This window comes from Nycticebus coucang, chromosome 12, assembly GCF_027406575.1.
Source record: "Nycticebus coucang isolate mNycCou1 chromosome 12, mNycCou1.pri, whole genome shotgun sequence".
NCBI classification, from domain to species: Eukaryota; Metazoa; Chordata; class Mammalia; order Primates; family Lorisidae; genus Nycticebus; species Nycticebus coucang.
In genome coordinates this window covers 17,105,608-17,130,516 of record NC_069791.1, presented here as the reverse complement: position 1 = coordinate 17,130,516, position 24,909 = coordinate 17,105,608, and the positions used below count along the sequence as shown (strand labels likewise).

Below are 24,909 nucleotides of genomic sequence, written 5' to 3'. Positions count from 1 at the left end.
TAAGCCTTGAGTCAGGCATAGACAAAGTCACTGCTACAAATCACACCTAGATTTTGTCCATCTTTCCCGACTAAGTGCATTAACAGGGTACCTCAGTTTCTCCCAGTTAGCCAGAGAAGTCTCTACTTTCCCCATGAAGATATGATACTCTTACAAATCCTGAGAGGAGGTATTAGACCAATTAGGTTCTTGGGCTAGCAGGGAAAGGGAATTAGAAAAAATAGGGGCAAAACAGGACCAAACCTTCCCAGTTGAAATCATTAGTCCTACTGAGGTGGTAGGTCAATACAGGAGGACAGAGCAATAGCCTTTGAAACCTAAAAAAGATAGCACAACTCAAAAGGTGTGAAAGGTACAAAAAGATCATCAAAGGTATAAAAAGAGCAAAGAATGTTCATTTTAATGAAAGACTCTGGGACATCTTGGAAAGGGGGGCTAATTCTTTACATCTTTCTTGGAAAGCCAAGTTGAGGTGTAAAGTAAGAAGTCAAAATCTTCACAACACACAGAGTTTAGTCTCTGCCTCTGCACTCCTCAATTCTTACATCATTAGGGATGAGGGGCTTCTTTCCTCCTGTCACTGTCCCTACTTTGAGTACAAATGCCAAGGCTCCAGGAAGATAGGTCAGCATGTAGCAGCTGGCCACTAGAGGGTGGTGTTTCTGTAGTTAAGGAAATCTTGAGAGACTATAAACTTGAATGGGAGTGGCAACCAACTAGACATAGCATAGGGGAATCCCAGCAGAATAGAAAAGGTGGGAAGGCAAGTGTTAACACTTAGGATAATAGTCCTTTCTTAATAAATGAGGAGGAAGGAATAGAAACATAGGAGGAAAGCTTCCTCACCAAAGACCACAGCTATCACTCATTCCTTATTAAGGGAGATATTGGCCCTGAGCTCTCCCCAGATACAGAGAAATCAACAACAAAAGATTTATCAGTTTATTTGCATATATACACTATCACGCCAGGGAGCCAGCTCTACTTCAGAAGTCCTCAGCTCCCCTTTTCCAACCAAAACCCAAAAGCTACACAGGAGGAATGTCCCTGGATAAAAAATGCCCACAGGTTCCAACAGAACTCATTTAGCAAAAACAGAGGGCTAGAGGCCAGTGCCCATGAGACATCCTTGCCCCTTTGTAAACATTAACAACCAGGCCACTGAAGCCTTGGGAAAGTGTGCAAACTTGAGGATGCCAAACTGTGTGCCCAGAGGGTCAATAACACAGTTGGCATCCATACCGGTGAAGTCCGGAGGGCTTGCCCCCATTTGGAGCCTGGCAAGTGCCAGGGATAGAAACAAGGCAGATATCCAGCACCCAAGGGCTCACATGACATAGCAGCGACGTTCTTGTCCATAGGAATTCTCCACGCGGGCAATCTCCTGGATAACTTTGGTGAAGATGTCTTGAGTCACCTATAAAGGATAAGAATTCATGGCAAAAGTCAGTTCGGTAGCAATACCATCCAGCTCTGAGGTGACCATCCCAATTCCCCAAGATCCCCATCACCAAGGAGTTCCATGAGAAAAACACTGCCACCCCCACCACCTTCCTAATCTTCATGGCCCAGCACCTGATTCTCTTGAGCAGATGACTCCATAAATGTTGCACCCCAGGACTCTGCCAGCCTCTTCCCTTCAACTGCCTGAACCTCTCTGAAAGCAAATTTAGGATATAAAGGTGGAAGATAAATGTCTCCAAGTCCTCTGCAAAATCTTTAGAATCTAGACTTCTGATGCATCCATCCCACTTCAAGGTTTTGGAGGGTTGAGATGGAGAAAATATAAGTAAAGAAAGGAACAATGGTTGAAAATAGGATTGAGGTTTGAAATAAGAAATTGTGGCTTTTGAGACAGAAGTATTCCCTTCTCTTAACTCTCAAGTTAGAGATGAAGAGAGGTGAAATGATCTGTTTGCCATCAGTGGCAGAGCCAGGACAAAAGCCTGATTCCTAGTTCAGCTCACTTCCCTTTGCCCTGAACGGTACAGATTTACATACCTGTCCAGAGAGAGATCTGCCTTGTTCCCCACTAGCACCACTGGCAGCCTGTGAGGAAACAGCAGTTACTACAGGATTTCCTCTCATTTCCCATGTTCCCCAACTCCTTCAAATCAAGGCTGGACAACTCATCAGACTAGGCAAGGTCTATGTCCCAGCCCCCCTCCAACTTGGACAATCTCCCCTGTGCTCTCTCCCACCCCCTCACACCTGCACTATGTCTCTATTCCCTAGTGCCACTTACCGGGTTTTGCCGTGGCCTTGGTGTAGCTTTTGGTACAGACTCTCAATTACTTGGAAGCTTCAAACACAAGAAATGGAGCTATAACCTTAATTCTGGAATAGTCTTTAGGTTCCCAAGTCCCCCACTTACAACCTTGGTCACTCACCTATGCAGAGAGGTGACAGAATACACAAGCACATAACCATGGACCCCAATGATGAATGAATAGGGCAGAATACTGTACTCGTCCTAACAAGAAACAGAAACATCAATACCTAGGATCCATATCACTCAGATGACAAAGGTTGGTGGGACATCCAGGTGACCCTCCCTGGGACACTCCCTACTATACTCTTTTCTATTCAACAAGTATTTATGGAGCAGCTCCAATAAATAGCACAGCTCCCTGTATGCTATTAGCAGCTACAATGCTTTTCTTTTAATACTACTGTACAAGTGAGCCACAGAGACAAAAAAGCTTCATCTCCTAGAGCTGAACTGCCACATTTAGATACCCTACCCCAACTGATACCTGCCCTGCTGTATCCACCAGGTGTAGGTGAAACTCATCTTTGCCAAGAGTCACTATCTTGCTGTAAGCTGAAAAGAAAAGAAAACTTGACTGTGAGGTGCCCCGTAGGGCCAGCAATGTGTAGCCCCTTACCTTCTTTTTTATTCTTTAAGAAATGGGAATGGCTTCTCACTGTGTTGCCCAAGGCTGGAGTGCAGTGGCTACTCACAGGCTAGATCATAAGGCACTACAGCCTCACTCCTGGGCGTAAGCAATTCTCCCACTTTGGCCTCCGCAGCAGCTGGAACTACAGGGAGGGGGTGCCACCACCCAGCTGCCCCTTACATTCTAAACCCTGGGGGTGACATAATTAGACCAGGTCAAGGAGTTCTCCAAGTAACCAGAGACATGCTAGGATTCTTACTATCTATATCTACATTATCCTGGACTCAGTATCTTGCAAAATCCACACCCTAGCCAGGCATAGAAAAAAATTGCTAGAAAAGAGATTAGACTTTGCATCTAAATAAATCAGCCCCTTGGCACCAGGGAAATCCCCAATTATGAAGTTGAGTGGGGCACTCACACCCTCCTAATCCCATCCTGAGAAAACACTAATGGAAAAGTCTACTCACTATTCTCCACTGTGGGGTCATAGCCTTCCAAGAACTTGCCTTCCACAAACTGATGCGCCAAAGATGTCTTCCCTGTGGGGAGCAGTGGTAGTTGTAACCAAATCATCCACCCACATCAACAACCTCTGTTCTTTCAGACTGTGACCCAGGACCAAAGGAGACCCCAAATTAGCACTCTAGCCTGTGACTGCCCCAAGCAATGCTTTCCACTGGCCCACTCTCAACTTCTTTTCCCCCTGGGACTCCCCACTTTGGCTACCAGATGCTTTCACAAGTGCCTCAAGAATTCTTTTCCACCGCCTTTCCCCACCCCAACTCCGGAAAGATCCAGGAATTCATAAAAATCAAGTCCTGCCTGCTCAGGATACCTGCAATTATTGGTCCTATACAGATCACTGCCCCATCTTCAAATCCTGACCTTGCTCTACCCCCAGAGTAACACTGGGGACCAACGAGGTTCCCAAAGCCAAATATACCCACATTAACCCTTACACTCTCCCGCTTCCTGAAGCCCCTCCACAACATCGTCAGCCTTTCTTCCTCCACCCTTCCAAGCCTCGCTCTACAAACACGTTCTTGCGATGCCACCATTCCTCCCTAGGTCGCGTTCCCGCGGCAGCGCGCCTCTCTGACTACAAAGCCACTGTGCATCCGTGCTCTCTGCAAGGCGGAGACTCACCTACTGAGCGGTATCCGAGGATGACCACCTTCCTGTAGCGGACCAGCGGCATGGCAGGAGCCCGCCCCGGAGACTTGAAAAACTGCGGGCTGAAACGACCCGAAGAAGAGGAGGTCAGGGTGCAGCCCGAAGAAGAGGAGGTCAGGGTGCAGGAAGACGCTGCAGCCGGTGCAGGAAAGTCGCTTACCCTGAAGCTTCCAGGGGCAAGCTAGAGGAAACCAAAACAAGCGCCGCGCCCGGAGCGAGCCACGTGATCACAACACAGCAAGTCTGCGGCGAGTGAGCCGGGAGTCGGAGAACTACAGTGCCCCGCCGCTCCGGGCTCCGCCCCCCGGGCCGCTTTCTATTGGTCCATTAGAATGGATAAGGGCGGGGCCGCCACCAGGAGGGAAGGATGGGCCTCACGTGGAGCGGGAGAACTGGAGGCTGCGCGTGCGCAGACTGGAGCCGGTTCATTCATAAAGAAACAGAAAGGAACCCGGGGTCCTAGAGGTGTTTGCGCATTTGCAGCCTAGCAGAAGTGACTGCTAAGAATGGTGGATGGAAAGTGCCGGTTGTGTTTAGGCTGAAGTTTCTAGTCAGAAGATTCCAGGATTTCCTTTTGCAAAGTTTCTGGGCCCCTTGGATAGGAAGAAAAAGCCAGTTTTAATGTATTCCCAATGATTTCCGCACCCTCAGCCCCAGACCTTTTGTTATCAGGTTTCCAGTCTTCAAGCATCTAACCTCAGAACTGCGATGCTTGGGAAAATTGCTAGAATTTGTGCCCAGGTAGTCGGAGGTTTTATAATCATCATCATAATCGATGCATTCATTTATTCAGCAAGTACTTACCGAGCCTATACAACATATTCCAGGCATTGCTCCAGCTTTGAGGATAGAGCAATAAACATGACAGACAAGGTATCTCCAGCTTTGAGGATAGAGCAATAAACATGACAGACAAGGTATCTGCTCTTAACCTTTAAATTTGTTGTGGGAAAAACAAACGTATTGATAGGGAAATATCAAATAGTGTTAAGAGCTATAAAAGATAGTTTGATAAGACATGATCCCTTTGGTTCGGCACCTGTGGCTCAAGCGGCTAAGGCGCCAGCCACATACACCTGAGCTGGTAGGTTCAAATCCAGCCTGGGCCCACCGAACAACAATGATGGCTGCAACCAAAAGATAGCCCAGCGTTGTGGCAGGCGCCCGTAATCCCAGCTACTTGGGAGGCAGAGGCAGGAAAATTGCTTGAGCCTAGGAGTTGGAGGTTGCTGTGAGCTGTGATACCACAGCACTCTACCCAGGATGACAGCTTGAGGCTCTGTCTCAAAAACAAAGAAAGAAAGAAATGACACCTTTAGGCTCTGGCGCCTGTAGCAGCTGGACAACAATGACAACTGCAACAAAAAAATAGCTGGGTGTTGTGGTGTGCGCCTATAGTCCCAGCTACTCGGGAGGCTGACGCAAGAGAATTGCTTAAGCCCAGGAGTTTGAGGTTGCGGTGAGCTGTGACGCCACAACACTCTACCGAGTTTGACATAGTGAGACTCTTGTCTCAAAGAAAAAAAAAAAAAAAAGAAAGACCCCTTTAGATTAGTGATGTTTTCCCTCAGAGGAAGCCAAATCTAAACTGAGATCTGAACAAGAAGCCAACTAACAGAAGATTCCAAAAGAAGAATCCATTGATGCGAAGGAGTTAAGATGGAAATTAATTTGGTAAATTCCAGCAAGAGGGGTGGGTGGAAGCCACTTAGCCAAAAACAGATGAAGTCTAAGAGAATGGCAGAAGACAGAGAAAGGAGCCTGGGCTAGTTTCTTTTTTTTTTGCGATAGAGTCTCACTTTGTCGCCCTGGGTAGAGCGCTGTGGTGTCACAGCTCACAGCAACCTCCAGCTCTTGGGCTTAGGCGATTCTTTTGCCTCAGCCTCCTGAGTAGCTAGGACTACAGGCACCCTCCACGAGTCCCAGCTAGGCTATTTTTTTGTTGTTGCAGTTTGGCCGAGGCTGAGTTCGAACCCACCACCCTCTGTTTATGGGGTCAGCACCCTATTCACTGAGCAACAGGCACCGCCCAGAGCCTGGACTAATTCTAAATACCTGAAAATGTTTAAGCTGGGGCTTGGCATGATCTGAATTATGTTCCTAAAAGATCAGGGTTTGAGGGGAACAGGAACAAGAGGTAGCAGGGAGGAGGGAGATCAGCATGGAGACTGTTACTGGTAGTCCAGATGAGAGATGAGGGTGGGTCACTAGAATGGTAGTGATGAATGAAGTAGAGAATTCAGGGTATGTTGTTTTGTTTTGTTTTGTAGAGACAGAGTCTCACTTTATGGCCCTCGGTAGAGTCCTGTGGCCTCACACAGCTCACAGCAACCTCCAACTCCTGGGCTTACGCGATTCTCTTGCCTCAGCCTCCCGAGTAGCTGGGACTACAGGCACCCGCCACAATGCCGGGCTATTTTTTGGTTGCAGTTTGGCCAGGGCCGGGTTTGAACCGGCCACCCTCGGTATATGGGGCCGGCGCCTTACCGACTGAGCCATAGGCGCTGCCCTCAGGGTATGTTTTAAAGCTAAGGTCAAGCTGACTTGCCATAGGATTGGACATAGGAGGTAAGGGGTGAGGAGAGAAAGAAAAACACCTGGATTTTTTTTTTTTTTTTTTTGAGACAGACCCTCAAGCTGTCACCCTGGGTAGAGTGCCATGGCATCACAGCTCACAGCAACTTCCAATTTCTGGGCTCAAGCGATTCTCCTGCCTCCATCTCCCAAGTTGCTGGGACTACAGGTGCCCACCACAACACCCAGCCCAGCTATTTTTTGTTGCAGCCGTAATTGTTATTTGGTGGGCCCAGGCTGGATTCAAACCCACCAGCTCAGGTGTATGTGGCTGGCGCTTTAGCTGCTTGAGCCACAGGCACCAAGCCTTTTTTTTTTTTTTGAGAGAGAGAGCCTCAAGCTGTCACCCTGGGTAGAGTACTGTGGCATCACGGCTCACAGCAACCTCCAACTCTTGGGCTCACAAAATTCTCCTGCCTCTGCCTCCCAAGTAGCTGGGACTACAGGCACCCACCACAAAACCCAGCTATTTTTTGTTGCAGCCATCATTGTTGTTTGGCAGGCCCAGGCTGGATTCAAACCAGCCAGCTCAGGTATATGTGGCTGGCAAGTTAGCTGCTTGAGCCACAGGCGCTGAGCCAACATCTGGATTTTTAGACTTCTACTAAGTGCCAGGTGCATTTTATTGTTACCTCATTTAATATTCACAGCGGCCCTAAGCTTGGTAATTGGTATTATTCATTCATTCATCAACAAATATTTATTAAACAATTACCATGTCCTGGGTACCATTCTAGGTGCTGGGAATAGAGTAAAGAACAACACATATAAGGTAAACCTTGCTCGCCAAAAAGAGCAAGTATTCTTTTGGAAGAAGACCAACAATCTACAAATAAACAAATTGTAATTAAAAAATAACTGCAGCAGGGGTAGTGGCTCATGCCTGTAATCCTAGCACTCTGGGAGGCCAAGGCAGGAGAATCACTAGACTTCAGGAGTTCAAGACCAGCTTGAACAAAAGCAAGACCCCTCTATCTCTACTAAAAATAGAAAAATTAGCCCAGTATCATGGTGAGCGCCTGTACTGCCAGCTACTCTGGAAGCTAAACCAAGAAGATCACTTGAACCCAGGAGGTTGAGGTTGCTGTGAGCTAGGCTAATGCCACAGCACTTTAGCCTAGTTGACACAGCAAGACTCTGTCTCAAAAAAAAAAAAAATAAAAAGTAGGGCGGCACCAGTGGCTCAGTGAGTAGGGTACCAGCCCCATATACTGAGGATGGTGAGTTTGATAGAAAATAGCCAGTTGCACTAAACTGTTTATTGCAGCTCAATTTACAATTGCCAAAATGTGGAAACAGCCTAAACGTCCCCCAACCCAGGAATGGATTAACAAGCTGTGGTATATGTATACCATGGAATACTATTCAGCCATTAAAAAAATGGAGACTTGGGTGGCACCTGTGGCACAGTGAGTAAGGCACCGGCCCTAAATAACCAAGGGTGGCAGGTTCCAACGCAGCCCTGGCCAAACCACAACAAAAAAATAGCCAGGCATTGCGGCAGGCACCTGTGGTCCCAGCTACTCAGGAGGCTGAGACCTCCTGAGAATCGCCTAAGCCCCAGAGTTGGAGGTTGCTGTGAGCTGTGACACCATGGTACTCTACCAAGGGTGACAAAGTAAGACTCTGTCTCTAAAAAAAAAGGAGACTTTACAGCCTTTGTATTAACCTGGATGGTAGTGGAACCATTATTCTTAGTAAAGCATCACAAGAATGGAGAAGCATGAATCCTATGTATTCAATTTTGATGAGGACAATTAATGACATGGTGGAGGTGGGGGAAAGGGAGAGCAGAGAAAGGGAAGGAGGAGGGGATGGGGTTTCGGTGTGTGATACACCTTTTGGGGGCAAGGCACAATTGTAAGAGTGATTGCACCTGACAAATGCGATTAGTGTAACCTGGTTTCTTGTACCCTCAATGAATCCCCAACAATAAAAAAAAAAAAAAGAAAGAAAGAAAAGAAAATAGCCAGGCATTGTGACAGGTGCCTGTAGTCCCTGCTACTTGGGAGGCCGAGGCAAGAGAATCACTTAAGCCCAAGAATTTGAGGTTGCTGTGAGCTGTGACGCCACGGCATTCTACCGAGGGTGACATAGTAAGACTCTGTCTCAAAAAATAAATAAATAAATAGAATTCTATTGCTTCTCTTTTCTTTTCTTTTTTTGTAGAGACAGAGTCTCACTGTACCACCCTCGGGTAGAGTGCCGTGGCGACACACGGCTCACAGCAACCTCTAACTCTTGGGCTTATGCGATTCTCTTGCCTCAGCTTCCCGAGCAGCTGGGACTATAGGCGCCCACCACAACACCGGGCTATTTTTTGTTGCAGTTTGGCCGGGGCTGGGTTTGAACCCGCCACCCTTGGCATGTATCCCATTGCACAGGACTCAAGGCTTTTTGGTTTTCCATAGTTATTGGTTCACTTCCTGTTGATCTAGCAGTTATTTATTGTTGCATAATTCAATGGCTTAAAACAACAATGTAGCCGGGCACGGTGGCTCACGCCTGTAATCCCAGCACTGTGGGAGGCTGAGGAGGGAGAATTGCTTGAGCTCAGGAGTTGGAGACTTGCCTGAGCAACAGTGAGTCCCTGGCTCATGAAAAAAATGGAAAAACCCAGCAGGGCTGGGTTCCGGGGCAATCGCCTGGCTTCCGGAGGCTGAGGGGCATAGGGTGGGACTCTGTCTCAACAACAACAACAAAAAACACAACAGTGTATTTTTCTCAGGATTCTGTGGGTTGAACTGTTGTTTCTTTTTCCTCTCCTGGACTCATGTGTCTACAGTCAGTGGAAGCTCATCTGGGAATTGAAGGTCTAATAGGACCTCACTTAAGTCTTCTGGGGCCTTAAGTCTTCTTGGGCTGGGCCTCTCTTTCTCTTGTCTCTCATCATTGGTCCAGCCTGAGCTTTTTCTTCTGCTTTTTTTTTTTTTTTTGAGACACAGTCTCTATCACCCTGGGTAGAGTGCTGTGGTATCACATAGCTCACAGCAACCTCAAACTCCTGGGCTCAAGCAATCTTCTTGCCTCAACCTCCCAAGTAGCTAGGACTACAGCTGCCTGCCACAATGCCTGGCTATTTTTTCTATTTTTAGTAAACACAGGATTTTGTTCTTGTTTGGGCTGGTCTCTAACTCCTGAGCTCAAGCAATCCATCCTCCTCAGCCTCCCTGAGTGCTAGCTTACAGGTATGAGCCACCATGCCTGGCCCAGCCTGAGGGTCGTTACATGGGGACAGAAACATCCAAGAGGGCAAAGATAGAAGCTGTATGACCTCTTGAGGCCTTAGGCTCTGGAACTCCTTCAGTATAACTTCTGCCATGTGTTATTAGCTGAAGCAAATTACAAAGCTAGCTCTGATTCAAGGCACAGAGAAATAGACTCCATTTCTTTTTTTTTTTGTAGAGACAGAGTGTCACTGTACCACCCTCGGGTAGAGTGCCGTGGCGTCACACGGCTCACAGCAACCTCTAACTCTTGGGCTTACGCAATTCTCTTGCCTCAGCCTCCCAAGCAGCTGGGACTACAGGCACCTGCCACAATGCCCGGCTATTTTTTTGTTGCAGTTTGGCCGGGGCTGGGTTTGAACCCGCCACCCTCAGCATATGAGGCTGGCGCCCTACTCACTGAGCCACAGGCGCTGCCCTAGACTCCATTTCTTGATGAGAGAAACTAAAAATATTGTGGCTATATTTTTCTATCACAGGGTAGGTTTATTATGGCAAGAATTCCAAGCTGGAGAGCTTCATTTACCTGCTGCCCTCCTGGGTTTCCACAGCTGTAGTTGAGCCCTACAACTCCATCCTCACCACCCACACCACCCTGGAGCACTCTGATTGTGCCTTCATGGTAGAGGATGAGGCCATATAAGACATATGTCATAGAAATTGACTGCCCACCTACACCAACCTGAACTTTACTGATGTTTAGTCTTTTGTTGTAGTGACTTGGACATTAAGAACATATTTGGATATAGGTGAGTGTGGTGGCTCATGTTTATAATCCCAGCTATTTAGGAAACAGAAAGACCAGCTTGAGGCAAGGAGTTCAAGGCCAGCCTGGACCACATAACAAAATCCTATCTCTACAAAAAAAAACAAACAAAAATTAAGGCAGGGCATGGTGGATTATGCCTGTAATCCTAGCACTCTGGAAAGCCAAGGTGGGAGGATCACCTGAGATCAGGCGTTCAAAACCAGCCTGAGCAAGGGCAAGACCCCATCTCTAAAAAAAAAAAAAAATTAGCCAGGGCCGGGCACTTGGCTCACACCTGTATTCCTAGCACTCTGTTAGGCTGAATTGGGAGGATTGCTTGAACTCGGAAGTTTGAGACCAGCCTGAACAAGAGCCTAGCTTGTTGAAAAAAATACTAGAATACTTTAGAAAAAAATACTAAAAATAGAAAAATTAGCCGGGTGTCCTGCCATGTACCTATAGTCCTAACTACTCAGGAGGCTAAGGCAAGAGGATTGCTTGAATCCAGGAGTTTGGATTTGAAGTTGCCGGGAGGTAGGCTGATGCCATGGCACTCTAGTCTGAGGCAATAGAGTGAGACTGTCTTCAAGCCTGGTGACCTACACCTATAATCCCAGCTACTCGGGAGGCTGAAGCAGGAGGAGCACATGAGCCCAGGAGTTCAAGGCTACAATAAGCTATGAATCCTGCCACTGCACTCTAGCCTGGGTGACAGAGTGAGACCCTGCCCCTGAAAAAAGTTAAAAGGAAAGAAAAAAAAATTAGCTAGTAAGTTACAAATTACTTCAGGTGTTCCCCTACTTTTTATTTTATTTATTTATTTTTTTTTTTGTAGAGACAGAGTCTTACTTTATGGCCCTCGGTAGAGTGCCGTGGCCTCACACAGCTCACAGCAACCTCCAACTCCTGGGCTTAAGCGATTCTCTTGCCTCAGCCTCCCGAGTAGCTGGGACTACAGGCGCCTGCCACAATGCCCGGCTATTTTTTGGTTGCAGTTTGGCCAGGGCCGGGTTTGAACCCGCCACCCTCGGTATATGGGGCCAGTGCCCTACCGACTGAGCCACAGGCGCCATCCTTATTTTATTTTTTTGAGACAGAGTCTCACTTTGTCACTCTCGGTAGAGTGCTGTGGCATCATAGCTCACAGCAACCTCAAACTCTTGGGCTCAAGCTATTCTCTTGCCTCAGCCTCCCTAGTAGCTGGGACTAAAGGTGCCTGCCACAAAGCCCGGCTATTTTTTTTTTTGTTCTGCAGGCCCAGGCTGGATTCAAACCCACCAGCCCTGGATCATGTGGCCAGCACCCTAACCACTGAGCATGGGCGCTCAGCCATACTACTTTCCCATCTAATCTGAAGACCTTTCTCTAAAGACCCAAACCTTAGAGTTATGGTTCTTACTAACTCAATATCTTCTGTTTGCCCCTCTAGACTCTCTCTCTACCCTTCTCCACCCTGCAGTCTGCTCCTGGGAGGCCAGCTGACCTTTATGGATTGGGATAATGTTCTCTGCTTCCCAGTTCAGTTTATTTAATGGAAAGCATTGGCCAAAGACATGACATAGAGGAGAGAAGGCTGGAATGTTTATTCCTCTAGTTTCTTGACTGTGGCTATGCTCTTCTACCATAGCCCACAGACCCTGTTGGGTGACCCTTTCCTTCAGCTACTACCACAGTTACAGTTCTCTCTGCATTCTTATAATCTTTCATCCTTCAGGCCTAGGGGTGGTAATGGCTCCCAACTGATGGCCAGACTCAGCATTTCACCACTCTTGTTAGTACCCCATCACCCTATCCACCTTTGTGAACAGCTTTTTTACTATATTCTCAATTTCCCATTTGAATGTGCCACTTGTTTCTTCCAAGGACTCTGAATGATACACCTCTGAATGATATAGTAGGGGAAACTACTGAGTAAAATTAGAAGGCAAGTTTACATCGTCTCACATCATAGTAAAAGGGGCTAGAAGAAAAGAAGAAAAATCTGTTCAGGCTTGGCGCCCGTAGCACAGTGGTTACAGCGCCAGCCACATACACCGAGGGTGGCAGGTTTGAAACTGGCCTGGGCCAGCTAAACAACTGCAACAAAAAAATAGCCGGCATTGTGGCAGGTGCCTATAGTCCCAACTACTCAGGAGGCTGAGGCAAGAGAATTGCCTAAGCCCAGGAGTTGGAGGTTGCTGTGAGCTGGGATGCCACAGCACTCTACTGAGGGTGACAAAGTGAGACTCTGTCTCTTAAAAAAAAAGAAAAGAAAAGAAATAAAAAGAAAACCCAGTAGGATTATACAAACACATTAAATAAACAATCATGTGAGTGGTAAGGGACATGGAAATAGTCATGGAAATAATACAAGATATGGGAAAAAACTGCAATAAGCAGTGAAAATTTTGCTGTTTCTCTTGGGAGGAGGACAGTACCACCAGGAGAGCTGAGCTTTGTGAGGATCATACTGGTGGCCCTGTGACAGAAGATACACTGAGAGTGGGGCTGGGGTGGGAGACAGGAAACCCTAACAGAAAGCCAATACCCAGGAGGAGGGAGATGAAGGCCTGGACAGGGGTAGCAACAGACAGGATGGTGAGGACTCATAAAAAGCACACTTCAAATAGAAGTGACAAAGTTGGTGACCAGGTTAAAGGAGACAAAGTGAAGGAAGATGGCAATTCCATTTATAAAATAGAGAAAATGAAAAGAAGTGCAGGAATTTTTTAGTGGGGGTACAGAGAACTTTGAATAATTACTTTGGGTTTTGACATGTAGATTTTGGGGCCCCTGGCAGATGTTCATGTTTTTTTTGTTTGTTTTGTTTTGTTTTTGCCGGGGCTGGGTTTGAACCCTCTACCTCTAGTATATGGGGCCAGCACCCTACTCCTTTGAGCAACAGGCCCTGCCCTTGTTTTGTTTTTTTGAGACAGAGTCTCAAGCTGTCGCCCTGGGTAAAGTGTCAGGGCGTCACAGCTCACAGCAACCTCCAACTCTTGGACTCAAGCAATGCTCTTGCCTCAGCCTCCCAAATAGCTAGGTATACAGGCAACCACCCCAACGCCCGGCTATTTGTTGTTGTTGTTGTTGCAGTTGTCATTGTTGTTTTAGCTGGCACGGGCTGGGGTTCGAACCTGCCAGCCTCTGTGTACGTGGCTGGCGACCTAACCCACTGAGCTACGGGCACCACCTAGATGTTCACATGTTGATGGACAAGTTAAGGATATATCTCTAGCTACTCCACAAAAAACAAGCAAGATACGTGTGCAGGCATCTTCTCTGTATGTATGTTCCCTATGTCTGCCTCTCCTCTCACTCGCACAAACTCCTTCCCTTGACTTCTGCCAGAATAGAGTTTGATAAACACCAGCCTATTCAGGAAGATGGGAAGTACTTGGGTCTTCCAACAGACCTTTCTCTCTCTCTCTCTCTCTCTCTCTCTTTCTCTCTTTTTTTTTTTTTGGTCACCCTTGGTAGAGTACCATGATGTCATAGCTCCCAGCAACCTCAAACACTTGGGCTCAAGCAATTCTCTTGCCTTAGCTTCCCGAGTGGGATTGTAGGTGCCTGCCACAACATCTGGCTATTATTTAGAGATGAGGTCTCACTCTGGCTCAGGCCGGTCTTGAACCTGTGAGCTCAGGCAATCCACCCGCCTCCTAGAGTGTTGGGATTACAGGCGGAGCCACTGTGCCCAGCCCTAACAGACTTTTCTCAATCCAGGGACCACAACTGATACAAAATAATTGAAGCTTGACCTGTTAAAGCTGGAAGAACCTCATAAATATTTCCTAGAATTGTCCTTTCTTATCTTCATTGCCACTTCTTTTTTTTTCTTTTCTTTCTTTCTTTCTTTTTTTTTTTTTGAGACAGAGTCTCAGTATATCATCCTCGGTAGAGTGCTGTGGCATCACAGCTCACAGTAACCTCAAACTCTTGGGCTTAAGCAATTTTCTTGGCTCAGCCTCCTGAGTAGCTGGGACTACAGGCGCCCACCACAATGCCCGGCTATTTTTTTGGTTGCAGTTGTCATTGTTCTCTAGCAGGCCCAGTCTGGGCTTGAACCCGCCAGCCTTGGTGTACGTGGCCAGCGCCTTACTCACTGAGCTATGGGCAGTGAGCCATCATTGCCACTTCTCTTTATCTTGCCAATGTCATCTCTCATCTGCACCACTGCATGATCCTTTTTTGTTACGCTCCTCCCTGAACCAGCTAGTCCCCATCTAATCCATTCTTCACCCACCAACCATAGTGATCTATTTAAAATCCAAATTTAAGGCCTGGTGTGGTGGCTCATGCCTGTAATCCTAGCACTCTGGGAGGCCAAGGTGGGTGGATTGCTTGAGCTCACAAGTTCAAGACCAGCCTGCAAAAGTGAGACTCTGTCTCTACTAAAAATAGAAAAACAGAGGCAAGAGGATCGCTTGAACACAAGAATTCGAGGTTGCTGTGAGCTATGACGCCATAGCACCCTACCCAGGGTGACAGCTTGAGAAAAAAACAAAAAAATAAAACTAAGGCCTGGCACCTGTGGTTAGGGTGCTGGCCACATACACCGGGGCTGGTGGGTTTGAACTTGGCCCAGGCTTGCTAAACAACAATGACAACAACAACAACAACAACAAAATAGCCGGGTGTTATTTTGGGTGCCTGTAGTCCCAGCTACTTGGGAGGCTGAGGCAAGACAAAAGAATTGCTTAAGCCCAAGAGTTTGAGGTTGCTGTGAGCTGTGATGCCACAGCACTCTACCTAGGGTGAAATAGTAAGACTGTCTCAAATAAATAAATAACCCCAATTTAATCAGACTACTCCAAGCTAAAATCTAATTAAATTAATTTAATCCACTAAAATATCTACCTATTGCTCTTTTTTTTTTTTGGTTTTAGTCACACTTTATTGCCCTTAGTAGAGTACCCTGGTGTCACAGCTCACAGCAACCTCCAACTCCTGGGCTTAGGCGATTCTCTTGCCTCAGCCTCCCAAGTAGCCAAGTAGCTGGGACTACAGGCACCTGCCAGAACACCCGGCTATTTTTTTGTTGCAGTTTGGCTGGGGGTGGGTTCAAACCCACCACCCTCGGTATGTGGGGCCGGCTCCCTACCTACTGAGCCACAGGCACCGCCCAACCTATTGCTGTTGAGAAATATCAAAATTCTTAGCATAGTACAAAGCCTATGAGTATTTGCAGAGGCTTAATAAATATTTGTTGAAGGGAGGAAGTATCTCAATTTGGGAAGAATTGCCTTGTTCCTTCCTTTACTAATTTGCCTTGTTTAAATCTCAGAGTACCTCCCCACTTCTAACTTCTTGGAAGCACCTAATTGTAGCCTTTGGCATCTCAAAGTGATTCCCTCAAGGCCACACAGCTGGTGAATAAGAACCAAATAGAACATATAGCCCTATTGTTTTAACTGTAGAGTCACAGTTAAATGGGAAGCAATCAGTTTAAAAGTGACAAACACTGGAATGATGTTTGGTCCTCCCCAGACACTCCCACCAAGAGTTTCTAGGCCTTGGTGTAGTCTATCAAAGATAAAGGAAATTCAGTAGGGTGGGGTATCTCACTCTAAGAGCACTTTGGGATGCCCAGGTGGGAGGATTGTTTGAGCCCTGGAGTTTGGGGTTATAGTGAACTAGGACTGTGCTACTGCACTCTAACCTGACCAACAGAGTGACACCTGTGTGTAAGAAAAAGAGAGAGGGAAATTCATCTCCCCTCCATTTTTAGACAATTATGACAGTTACTGAAAATCAGACAATTCAAAGAATACTCCACCCTACTCAGTTTATTGAAAGGTAAAGAGAGTAAGGGAAAGGAGCCTATGTGAGAGGGAGAGACTCAGGCCCTTCTATATAGAGTGGTCCCAAGGTGCTTTACGCCATCTGCCTTCAAGACAAGAAGGTGGATGACGGGCTCCAGTATAGTTAGGGAAGTGATCTGCAATATCTATTCTCAAAAATTCTACAGGACACCATAGTCCAGCCAGGGACAAGAATAAGAATGGGATGTGTGTGGAGGAAATGGGATTAATCCCAGCTCAAATGTTGGGTGGAATCCCAGCTGCTGCAGCTGCTGAGGGCTTAACCAGCTGTTCCCCAGGCAGCTGAAATGTTCTGCCCAGGCCTGGCTCTCAGGGTGGCAACCCTGTCTCAGCTTGTGGACATCAGTTCCAAGCTAAGCCAAGGCTCTGCTGAAGGATCACTGGAAAGCAAAAGAGAATAGCAAAGAAAGAGTCCTCAGTTCCAAGGACTTCTGTTTAGATACCATGTGGTTTGAAATCAGACAACTGTGTTCTTAGGTTGTGTGGTCCCAAGAAGAGAAGTTGAGAGACAGTTAGGTTAGGTTTCTGAGGAAAGCAGAGCTTGGGCTGGAGGTATCGCCTTCAATTCTGTTCCTACCCTTTCTTCTCCAGTTTCCTTATACTCTTCCCCAGTATCTGCTCCCACAGGGTGCTCTGTGTGGGATTGGGAGCATTTTCTACTTGTGATTGAAACTGCAGATTTCATTTGTTTTAGTCAAACAAAACCCACCACAAGTCTTTTCTTTCTTTCTGAGCAAAAGCCTGTATTTTGAAGTTACACAGTCAAAATGTCTATCAAATCCAGTGACATACAATAGATGATATCTTATGGAGATGTTGATATTTTATAAGATAGAGATTTAAGGATCCAGTTTGTAAGTTTGTAAAACTGAGGCTTTCGAACAAGATAAACACACATAGACACACGCACATACTCACACACCCTACACACTGACACCTTCTCTCCAGAAGGGAGAAGAAGAAAAAAAAAAGAAACTGCAGCAGGAACACTCAGACACTCAGAGGAGACCAATCTACGTAGTGATAAATACTATCTAAAAATGGCTATCCAGTTGCCAATTTCCTTCTTAAAATACAGAATGGCCATAAAGTTCATGTGCAATTTTAAAGGACACATTATTTTAAATTGCACACAAAATTTATGGCCACCCTGTATAAGTTTGGGCTGGGTGCCATGGCTATCACCTATAATCCTAACACTCTGGGAGGATGAGGCAGGAGGATCACGCAAGCTCAGGAATTCAAGACTAGCCCGAGTAAGATCAAGACCTTGTCTCTACTAGACACAGAAATAGAAAAAATTAACCAGGCACTTTAGTGGGCACCTGTAGTCCCAGCTACTGGGGAGGCTGAGGCAGGAGGATCACCTGAATTCCGGAGTTTGAGGTTGCTATGAGCTAGGTGGGACAAGAGTGAGATTCTGCCTCAAAATACACACACACGGGTGGCACCTGTGGCTCAGTCGGTAGGGCGCCGGCCCCATATACCGAGGGTGGCGGGTTCATACCTGGCCCCGGCTGAACTGCAAACCAAAAAATAGCCAGGCGTTGTGGCGGGCGCCTGTAGTCCCAGCTACTCGGGAGGCTGAGGCAAGAGAATCACTTAAGCCCAAGAGTTGGAGGTTGCTGTGAGCTGTGTGATGCCATGGCACTCTACGGAGGGTGATAAAGTGAGACTCTGTCTCTACAAAAAAAAAAAAAAATACACACACACACACATGTACACACGAAATTGGATTATTCCCCTGGATAGGATTATTTCCCTGCTTCAAATCCTACAATTGCTTTTCACCTTTAGGACAAAATTCAAAATCCTTCAAGCAGATCACATGTCTCTCTGGCTATACTGAACTTGTTAATGCTCCTCAGATCCATCTTACTCTTGTTCCCCAACTCTAGGCCTTTGCATATGCTTTCGCCTCTGCTTGGACAACTCATACCCATCTTCCAGGTCTCAGTCAAGTGTCACTTCTCATCTCTTTGACCACACTAGACAACCTTGTAACCACTTATACTTCTCTTGTCAGATAAAGTGTAAGAGCCATGGAGAAAGGGATTATGAGCATGTCTGCCTTTATTGTCCTGTCTCTACCACAAAGCACAATACTTGACATGTAGTAGGGACTCAGGAAAACTTAACTCCCTCTCAGAGAGACATTCATTTATATACATCAACCAAGTCACATACAGAGACAATAACAAGGAGGGGGTGTTGAATAGGCTAAATGGCCACAACATCCCTCAGAGGGAAATAGAACTCAACCAACTTTCTTTCCCATGACAGCTGTATCAATCTTCCAGCCAAAGGGGAAAGTTTCCTCTGATATAGCACAGACCACAGAAACACAGTTAAAAATAAACACATCGAGTTTCTAGGATAGAAATGCTTATTTTTCAAGAGGAGCTGATTTTTTTTTTTTTTTTTTGAGACAGAGCCTCAAGCTGTCACCCTAGGTAGAGTGCTGTGGCATCACAGCTCACAGCAACCTCCAACTCCTGGGCTCAAGCCAGTTTCCTGCCTCCGCCTCCTGAGTAGCTGAGACTACAGGTGCCCGCCACAATGCCCAGCTATTTTTGTTGTTGTTGTTGCAGCTATCATGGTTGTTTGGCAGGCCCAGGCTGGATCGAACCCGCCAGCTCAGGTGTATATGGCTGGTGCCTTAGCCCCTTGAGCCACAGGTGCCGAGCCGGGAGCTGATTAATTTTACTAAGACCTTGTCTTAGCATTACTTCAAACATTTCTGGATGTTTGTGTCAGTCTGCTAGAGCTGCCATAATTTTTGAGCCACAGATTCAGTGATTTGAACAACAGAAATTAATTTTCACACAGTTCCAAAAGTCCAAGATCAAGATTCCAGACAGTTTGGCTTCAGTCTCTTGAAGACAGCCACCTTCTCCCTACTTCCTCATATAGACTTTTCTCAGTGTATGTGTATGTGCATGTGGTGGGGAGTAGAGCATGACCACTCTGGTGTCTCTTGTTCTAAGAGCACTAATCCTATAGGATCAGGGCCTTACCCTTATGACCTTATGTAACCTTACTTACTTCCTTAGAGCCCCCATATTCAAATACAGCCATAGTAGAGGTTAGGGCTTCAACATATGAATGGAGGAGGCTGGGCACAGTGGCTCACGCCTATAATCACAGCACTTTGAGAGGCCAAAGCAGGTGGATTGCCTGAGCTCAGCAGTTAGAGACCAGCCTGAGCTAGAGCAAGACCTTGGCTCTAAAAATAATAATAATAATAATGATAGCTGGGCGTTAAGGCAGGCGCCTGTAGTCCCAGTTACTTGGGAGGCTGAGGCAAGAGGATAGCTTGAGCTCCAGAGTTTGAGGTTGCTGTGAGTTAAGAAATGATGGCACTCTTACCGAGGGTGACCAAGTGAGATTCTGTCTCAAAATATATATATATATATATATATAGGGCGGCGCCTGTGGCTCAGTCGGTAAGGCGCCGGCCCCATATACCGAGGGTGGTGGGTTCAAACCCGGCCCCGGCCAAACTGCAACCAAAAAATAGCTGGGCGTTGTGGCGGGCGCCTGTAGTCCCAGCTACTCGGGAGGCTGAGGCAAGAGAATAGCTTAAGCCCAGGAGTTGGAGGTTGCTGTGAGCTGTGTGAGGCCATGGCACTCTACCGAGGGCCATAAAGTGAGACTCTGTCTCTACAAAAAAAAAAAAAAAATATATATATATATATATGTGTGTGTGTATGTATATATATAGTTATACATGTGTGTGTGTGTGTGAATGGAGGGGGTACAAACATTCAGTCCATAACAAAACTTAATATCCCCTGTCTTTCTCTAGGCCAAAAAAGAGCTAGAGTCATCTTACACTTTCTGCATTGGTGTGCTAACCTGCCATGGCTTCCTGCTAGAAACCTGTACCAATATATGTATTTCCTTAACTGGATGGCTAAATAGCTTTAGTTAGGAAGGCCAGCTGTTCAGTCAGGAGGAAGAAGAGCAAATGAAAATGAGAGAGGAGAAAGCTAGGAGGATCCATCAAAGCAGTCTTATTTCTCATTACTTCTGCTCCATTTCCTTAATTAGTGGTAACTTGGGCAAGTGACTTAAGCCTCCTTCTGTCCCAGTTTCCTCATCTGTAATACCATCTCAGAGAGTTATTGTGAGGATTAAAGGAATGCACCTAACTGCCAGAACAGGGCCTGGCATGTATTAAGTTATCCTTGTCTCCTGCTTTAAATAGGCTGCACATCTTCATCCCAAATTCCAAGTTCATGCTCATGATGTTCCTTCTGCCTGGAAAGCCCTTTCCAGTCTCCTCCGCCTACACATGCTTCAACATCCTAGTCAGGACCTCCTTCTTCCACAAGGCCTTCTCTGTACTAATATGGCATTTACTGCCAGTTCAACTCATCCCAAATAAGTAACAATGTTGCTTTGGCAGTTACATATTTTATACATTCATGTCTGCTTCTCCAGGAATGAAACTGTTTCTTAACCTTTTGTATTTTTTCAGTGCCTAATACAGTGCTATGCTATAGATTTTCAGTAAATCCTGCTTGAAGAAAGGAAGGAATAAAAGGCCAGATTCTGGATGATAAAAAAAGTTACCTCAATCTTTAAGTGGTGATTCTCACCTCTGATTTCTCAGTATGCAGAGAGATCCTTCCAGGGTTATCACATGATGCTCCTTAAATTCTCAAAATAAGAATATATTAAGCACTCTGAGAGGCTGGGGCTGGTAGATTGCCTGAGCTCAGGAGTTCAAGACCAGCCTGACCAAGAGCGAGACCCCACCTCTAAAAATAGCCAGGTGTTGTGTTGGGCACCTATAGCCCCAACTACTTGGGAGGCTGAGTCAAGAGGATCATTTGAGCCCGAACCCAAAGGTTTGAGGTTGCTGTCAGCTGTGATGCTACGGCACTCTACTGAGAATGACAGAGTGTGACTCTGTCTCAAAAAACAAAAAAATAGATTACTTTTAATCTTACTTTAGTTCTAAAACAAACCTAAATCTGTCTCACACTACCTTCTGGAGAAAGGATTTTTATGAGCACAATCACAGGTGTGACGTAACCCTCAGAAAGTTTGCATTGATAATACTTTTAGTGGAACAGTGAGCAGAGAAGCAGTCAGAGAATAGAAGGCAGCAAAGGCAGCAAGAAATGGCCAAAGACTAGAAAACATTTATTGAGTGTCTATTGGGGATTGTAATCCTTGGCCATGATCCTATCAGGGAAGTGTCATTATCCCCAGACCCATGTGACTTCCAAACAATGTTCTTTCCCTCATCCTCATTGTGTATTTTGATGAGACGAGGTGCTGCAACCGGAAGTTGCTCCATGGGCAAGTGAACATGCCCACCTGCTTCACAGAGATGATGCACTTGCTGCTTGAGACCAAGTTGTGAATTGTTTTAGAGAGCTGGGAGGACCTCAAGGGAGCAAGGATAATAAAAGATGGAAGTGGAAGGGGCTGTGAGAGGTAAATATCAGGTCTAGAAAGTTATCTACAGGATGTAGGAAAATCAGTTTTCCTTGCTCCCCATTTAGTAAGTTGTCTCTGGACAATTTATTAAGGTGCTTGGAATCACCATTATGGTTTTATAATTAAAGGCTTTATTTTCAGCAGGCCTTTAAGATATTAATATACACATTATCTGGGAAAGGTAGCAAAATCAAGGAGCTATCAAAGCAGGATGACTAGTTAGTTTATCAGATTAGTCATCACCTGAGGTGACATGACAAGAAGGTAGTAGGATCTGACAGAGGAAAACAAGACCAGGCTTAGATAGAAAGTAGGAGGCTGGGTGGCACCTGTGGCTCAGTGAGTAGGGCGCCGGCCCCATATGCCGAGGGTGGCGGGTTCAAACCCAGCCCCGGCCAAACTGCAACAAAAAAATAGCCGGGTGCTGTGGCAGGCACCTGTAGTCCCAGCTACTCGGGAGGCTGAGGCAAGAGAATCGCTTCAGCTCAGGAGCTGGAAGTTGCTGTGAGCTATGTGATGCCACGGCACTCTACCAAGGGCCATAAAGTGAGACTCTGTCTCTACAAAAAAAAAAAAAAAAAAAGAAAGTAGGAGGCTGACATGGTGGCTCATGCCTGTAACCTCAGCACTCTGGGAGGCAAAGGTGGGTGGATGGTTTAAGCTCAGGAGTTTGAGACCAGCCTGAGCAAGAGCAAAATGCAGTTTCTAATAAAAATAGAAAAACTAGCAAGCATCATGGCGAGTACCTGTAGTCCCAGCTACTCAGGAGGGTGAAGCCCGAGGATTTCTTTTTCTTTTTTCTTTTTCTTTCTTTCTTTCTTTTTTCTTTTTTTTTGGCGACAGAGTCTCACTTTGTCATCCTCAGTAGAGTGCTGTGGCATCACAGCTCACAGCAACCTCCAGCTCTTGGGCTTAGGCAATTCTCTTGCCTCAGCCTTCCAAGTAGCTGGGACTACAGGCGCCTGCCACAACACCCAGCCATTTTTTTGTTGTTGCAGTTTGGCCGGGGCTGGGTTTGAACCCGCAACCTTTGGTATATGGGGCCGGCACCCTACTCACTGAGCCACAGGTGCCACTGGAGGATTTCTTTTCTTTTCTTTTCTTTTCTTTCTTTCTTTCTTTCTTTCTTTCTTTCTTTCTTTCTTTCTTTCTTTCTTTCTTTCTCTCTCTCTCTCTCTCTCTCTCTCTCTCTCTCTCTCTCTCTCTCTCTTCCTTCCTTCCTTCCTTTCTTTCTTTGACACAGTCTTAGTTTGTTGCCCTTGGTAGAGTGCTGTGGCATCACAGCAACCTCATACTCTTGGGCTTAAACGATTCTCTTACCTCAGCCTCCCAAGTATCTGGGACTACAGATGCCCTCCACAATGCCTAGCTATTTTTTTTTTTTTTGAGACAGGGTCTTGCTCTTGCTCAGGCTGATCTCAAACCAGTGAGCTAAGGCAATACACCAACCTTGGCCTCCCAGAGTGCCAGGATTATAGGCGTGAGCCACCACACCAGGCCACAAGAGGATTTCTTGAGCCCAAGAGTTTGAAGTTGCTGTGAGCTATGATGATGTCACAGAAATCTAAGGGTGACAGAGTGAGATTGTCTCAAAAAAAAAAAAAAAAAGTAGGAAAAGTCCACAGCTTGGAGTGTGTTTCTGAGACCAGGGAAAGAAAGAGTGGCAACAGGCACTGTTGCAAGAAAGTGTGGCAATAGAAGGTAGGATAGGATACTGAAGGTTACCTTATTCTACTTCCAAATAATGCCTTATCAAGCACTACCTGGAATCCTATAATGCCTTCTCTTCCTTGACCATTGAACTCAAGGGTCACAGGGTGAAGGATATGAGAAGGTAACTTCCATGGGTGAGGAAGTCTGGGCTACCACAAGTATACTACTATACCTCCAGCTTCTGAGAGCCACAGAATTAAATTAGGCATGAGGGATGTAAAAGTGCCATGGTTTAGAAGGGCTTTCCCAAAGAGAAGCAGGTGGCTTCTTGCCAGCCCAGCTTCTGTCAAGTGTGACTCAGAGCTGGCAGCTTACCAAGGTCTACCCACCGTCTCTCCCCTCCCAGGAGAGGTCTCCTTTGCGCAGATCCAGTACACCCATTCATGCAGTATGGGTAACCACTTCCTAGCATCTAGGTGAGAACTGTAAAAATAAGCCTAGAATTTTACTGGAGGCCACCAGAGGGCGATGTATAGTAGGGACCATGTACGCTGGGAGCGTACAGCTGCTACTGGCAAGAGCCGGCTCCTGGCGATAACCACCACCAACTATCGGTCCCCTCACCCGCCTTAGACAGTCCCCTTAGCGAGCATCCCAACCTCCTCCGAGCCTCCATTTCTAACTCAGAGGGACTTGCCTGGATTCCAAGTGCCCACTGCGTTGGAACCCAAAGGCTCCAAAAACACCCAGGCCAGGGAAACAGGATAATAGGAGGAGAAGGGGTGGCAGACAAAGCCGGTAGAATCAACAATGGGGAGGGCAATCAGAAGGGGAGCTGGGTTGCAGTACTTACATGTCCTTGCTTGAGGAGCCTATTTTCCCTTCTCTCTGTGTAGCCCTTTTCTAAGGAAAGATTGCAGCCTCACCCCTCACCCAGCCCCCTCCATTCTTTCTTTAGGTCACAAGTGTATGGGAACAGTAAATGACTAGCCAGGATTCCCCCTGGGTCATCCTCTGGGCCCAGAGACATTCCAGAAACAAACATCCACCTGATCTAGACGCTGCCACTAAGATAGGATGCATGCCAGGATGATTCATGGCCTTGAGGGTGGGGCCAGGACTGCTGGCTAACAATAGGGGACTGAGATTATTTAAATACAGTACTCACAGGGATCTGAGCCCCAGCTGGAGCCCTTATAAACAGAGGAGGGATGTGCAAGGGCTTTCCTCCTTTCCCACTACACTAGGCCTTCCAGTCTGTATGAAAGCTTGGGGTAGGGGCGGCGCCTGTGGCTCAGTGAGTAGGGTACCGACCCCATATACCGAAGATGGTGGGTTCGAACTGGCCCTGGCCAAACTGCAACAAAAAATAG

At 46.5% G+C, this 24,909-nt stretch overlaps 1 protein-coding gene across 1 annotated transcript; it reads right to left on the bottom strand.

The window, feature by feature from the left end:
* Positions 1 to 974: 974 nt before the first annotated feature.
* Positions 975 to 24,824, bottom strand: RHEBL1 (RHEB like 1). The gene is made up of 9 exons (XM_053556277.1): positions 24,390 to 24,824; positions 4,050 to 4,138; positions 3,371 to 3,442; positions 2,757 to 2,824; positions 2,391 to 2,473; positions 2,246 to 2,302; positions 2,002 to 2,049; positions 1,576 to 1,657; positions 975 to 1,417 (listed from the first exon to the last, which is right to left on the bottom strand). The coding sequence occupies exons 2-9, from the start codon at positions 4,099 to 4,101 to the stop codon at positions 1,328 to 1,330; spliced, it is 552 nt and encodes a 183-aa protein (XP_053412252.1). The 5' UTR covers positions 4,102 to 4,138; positions 24,390 to 24,824; the 3' UTR covers positions 975 to 1,327.
* Between the last annotated feature and the right edge of the window lie 85 nt (positions 24,825 to 24,909).